The sequence below is a fragment of the Electrona antarctica genome (genome assembly GCF_951216825.1).
Source record: "Electrona antarctica genome assembly, contig: scaffold_403, whole genome shotgun sequence".
Lineage (NCBI taxonomy): Eukaryota > Metazoa > Chordata > Actinopteri > Myctophiformes > Myctophidae > Electrona > Electrona antarctica.
In genome coordinates, this window is record NW_027637329.1 from 92501 (window position 1) to 95000 (window position 2500).

General features: G+C 40.9%; 1 protein-coding gene across 1 annotated transcript in view; it reads right to left on the reverse strand.

Annotated features, from left to right (window-relative positions):
* LOC306918985 (NACHT, LRR and PYD domains-containing protein 3-like) overlaps positions 1-2500 on the reverse strand; it is a gene marked incomplete at its 3' end in the record, with an annotated part of 96422 nt that overhangs the window by 90845 nt on the left and 3077 nt on the right. Inside the window, exon 3 of the mRNA XM_079531821.1 lies at positions 1071-1129. Within this exon, the coding sequence (XP_079387947.1) occupies positions 1071-1096 (26 nt within the window). The 5' untranslated portion in view covers positions 1097-1129. The remainder of the gene's footprint in view (positions 1-1070; positions 1130-2500) is intronic.

Below are 2500 nucleotides of genomic sequence, written 5' to 3' on the forward strand. Positions count from 1 at the left end.
GAGCCCTCGTACAAGGTTTCTACACCTTGAAGACCCTAACAGGAGCCCTCGTACAAGGTTCTACACCTTGAAGACCCTAACAGGAGCCCTCGTACAAGGTTTCTACACCTTGAAGACCCTAACAGGAGCCCTCGTACAAGGTTTCTACACCTTGAAGACCCTAACAGGAGCCCTCGTACAAGGTTTCTACACCTTGAAGACCCTAACAGGAGCCCTCGTACAAGGTTTCTACACCTTGAAGACCCTAACAGGAGCCCTCGTACAAGGTTTCTACACCTTGAAGACCCTAACAGGAGCCCTCGTACAATGTTTCTACACCTTGAAGACCCTAACAGGAGCCCTCGTACAAGGTTTCTACACCTTGAAGACCCTAACATGAGCCCTCGTACAAGGTTTCTACACCTTGAAGACCCTAACAGGAGCCCTCGTACAAGGTTTCTACACCTTGAAGACCCTAACAGGAGCCCTCGTACAAGGTTTATACCCATGTACCCGTCTAAATACTTCACTAAGATACCCATGTACCCGTCTAAATACTTCACTAAGATACCCATGTACCCGTCTAAATACTTCACTAAGATACCCATGTACCTGTCTAAATACTTCACTAAGATACCCATGTACCTGTCTAAATACTTCACTAAGATACCCATGTACCTGTCTAAATACTTCACTAAGATACCCATGTACCTGTCTAAATACTTCACTAAGATACCCATGTACCTGTCTAAATACTTCCTTAATGTTAACAAAGTCCACACCCACAACACCAGAGGGAGTTCAACAAACCATGTGCAACCCAGATTCGGCACAAACAAGGGACTAAATTAATTTTGCTCCTATGCCACCAAAATGTGGAACGCCCTACCAACAGTCATTAAGACATGCAAATCCCTTGACTCCTTCAAAACTGCTCTCAAAGGGCACCTACGGACGGCTGCAATTAAAAACTGGCCCCCATAAAACCTGAACATTATAACAGTATAACATTACATTATAATGCACTACTCCTGATAGAACATGTTCACACATTTGAAAGAGTAAATAAATATGAAACATGTAACACTGACCCTGTAGTTGGTTGACCAGGATCCATGTTTCTTTCTTCCTTCACTGAGGACGACAGCGTCTGATAAACAACAACAAAACAACAACATATTAGTTGTAATTGTAACAATAGACTGTAGATTTACACATGGCCAACACTTTATTTTATTTAACCAGTAAAAACACATTGAGACACGAGTCTCTTTTCCAAGTGTGAACTGACCAAGAGGCAGAAATAAAATCACACTTCAAAGCTACACTACATTATTAAATGCTACATCGTACATGACACGTTACACAACATCTAAGAATACATCCATGATACCTCATAAAGTACCTATAAAATATAAATCTAACTAGAAAAAGTGCCCTTCTGGGCACAGGTCTCCACCAGGGCAGGTCAGGTTGTGGCCTCCTGGTGGCGCTATAATAGGCCAATGTGAAAAGGGTGCAATTTCTTCATACGCCTTTGATGGTAATTGGATGATTTGAGGCATTTTGTTCCAAAAATGTGTTTTGCAAAAATCAACCTGTTGGTGGCGCTATAACATTCCAATGTGAATAGGGTGTGATATATTCCTCAGCCTAGTAAGAAAATGTGTGAAAGATTTCACGTAAATTGCATGCTGCGTTCATGATTTGAGGCTTTTGTTCAAAACGGGGCAATCTTGCAAACTGTGAAAGCCAATTATAGCCAATTAGGATGGAATATGAAATATCGGACAGATCCGACTTGAGCACATGACCATAGAGATACTGTGTAACGATTTGTGAGATTTTTGGACATAATCTGGAGGAGTAATATCCAAAAATGTGTTTTACAAAAGTCGGCCTCCTGGTGGCGCTATAAAAGGCAGATGCGGAAAATGCAGGTCAAAGGTTTGTCCTTAGCCTCTAGGGAGTGTGCATGCAACGTTTCACGCAGATCGGTGCAGTTTTAGGTAAAAATTGTGAAAAGCTGCCTCATGGTGGCGCTATAACAGGCCGTTCTGGAAAATGTGGGGCAGAGGTTCATCGTTGGCATCCAGGGAGTGTGTGTGCAAAGTTTGGCATCGACCGGGTTAACGGTGCCAGAGATTAGCTGTTCACAGACGGAAGGAAGGAAGGACGGAAGGACGGACACACGGACGGAGTGCAAAACATACTCTCTCCCCATGCCTTCGGCCTGGTGGAGACAATAATACATCCATGATACCTCATAAAGTACCTATAAAATATAAATCTAATAATACATCCATACCTCATAAAGTACCTATAAAATATAAATCTAATAATACATCCATACCTCATAAAGTACCTATAAAATATAAATCTAATAATACATCCTTGATACCTCATAAAGTACCTATAAAATATAAATCTAATAATACATCCATACCTCATAAAGTACCTATAAAATATAAATCTAATAATACATCCATGATACCTCATAAAGTACCTATAAAATATAAAT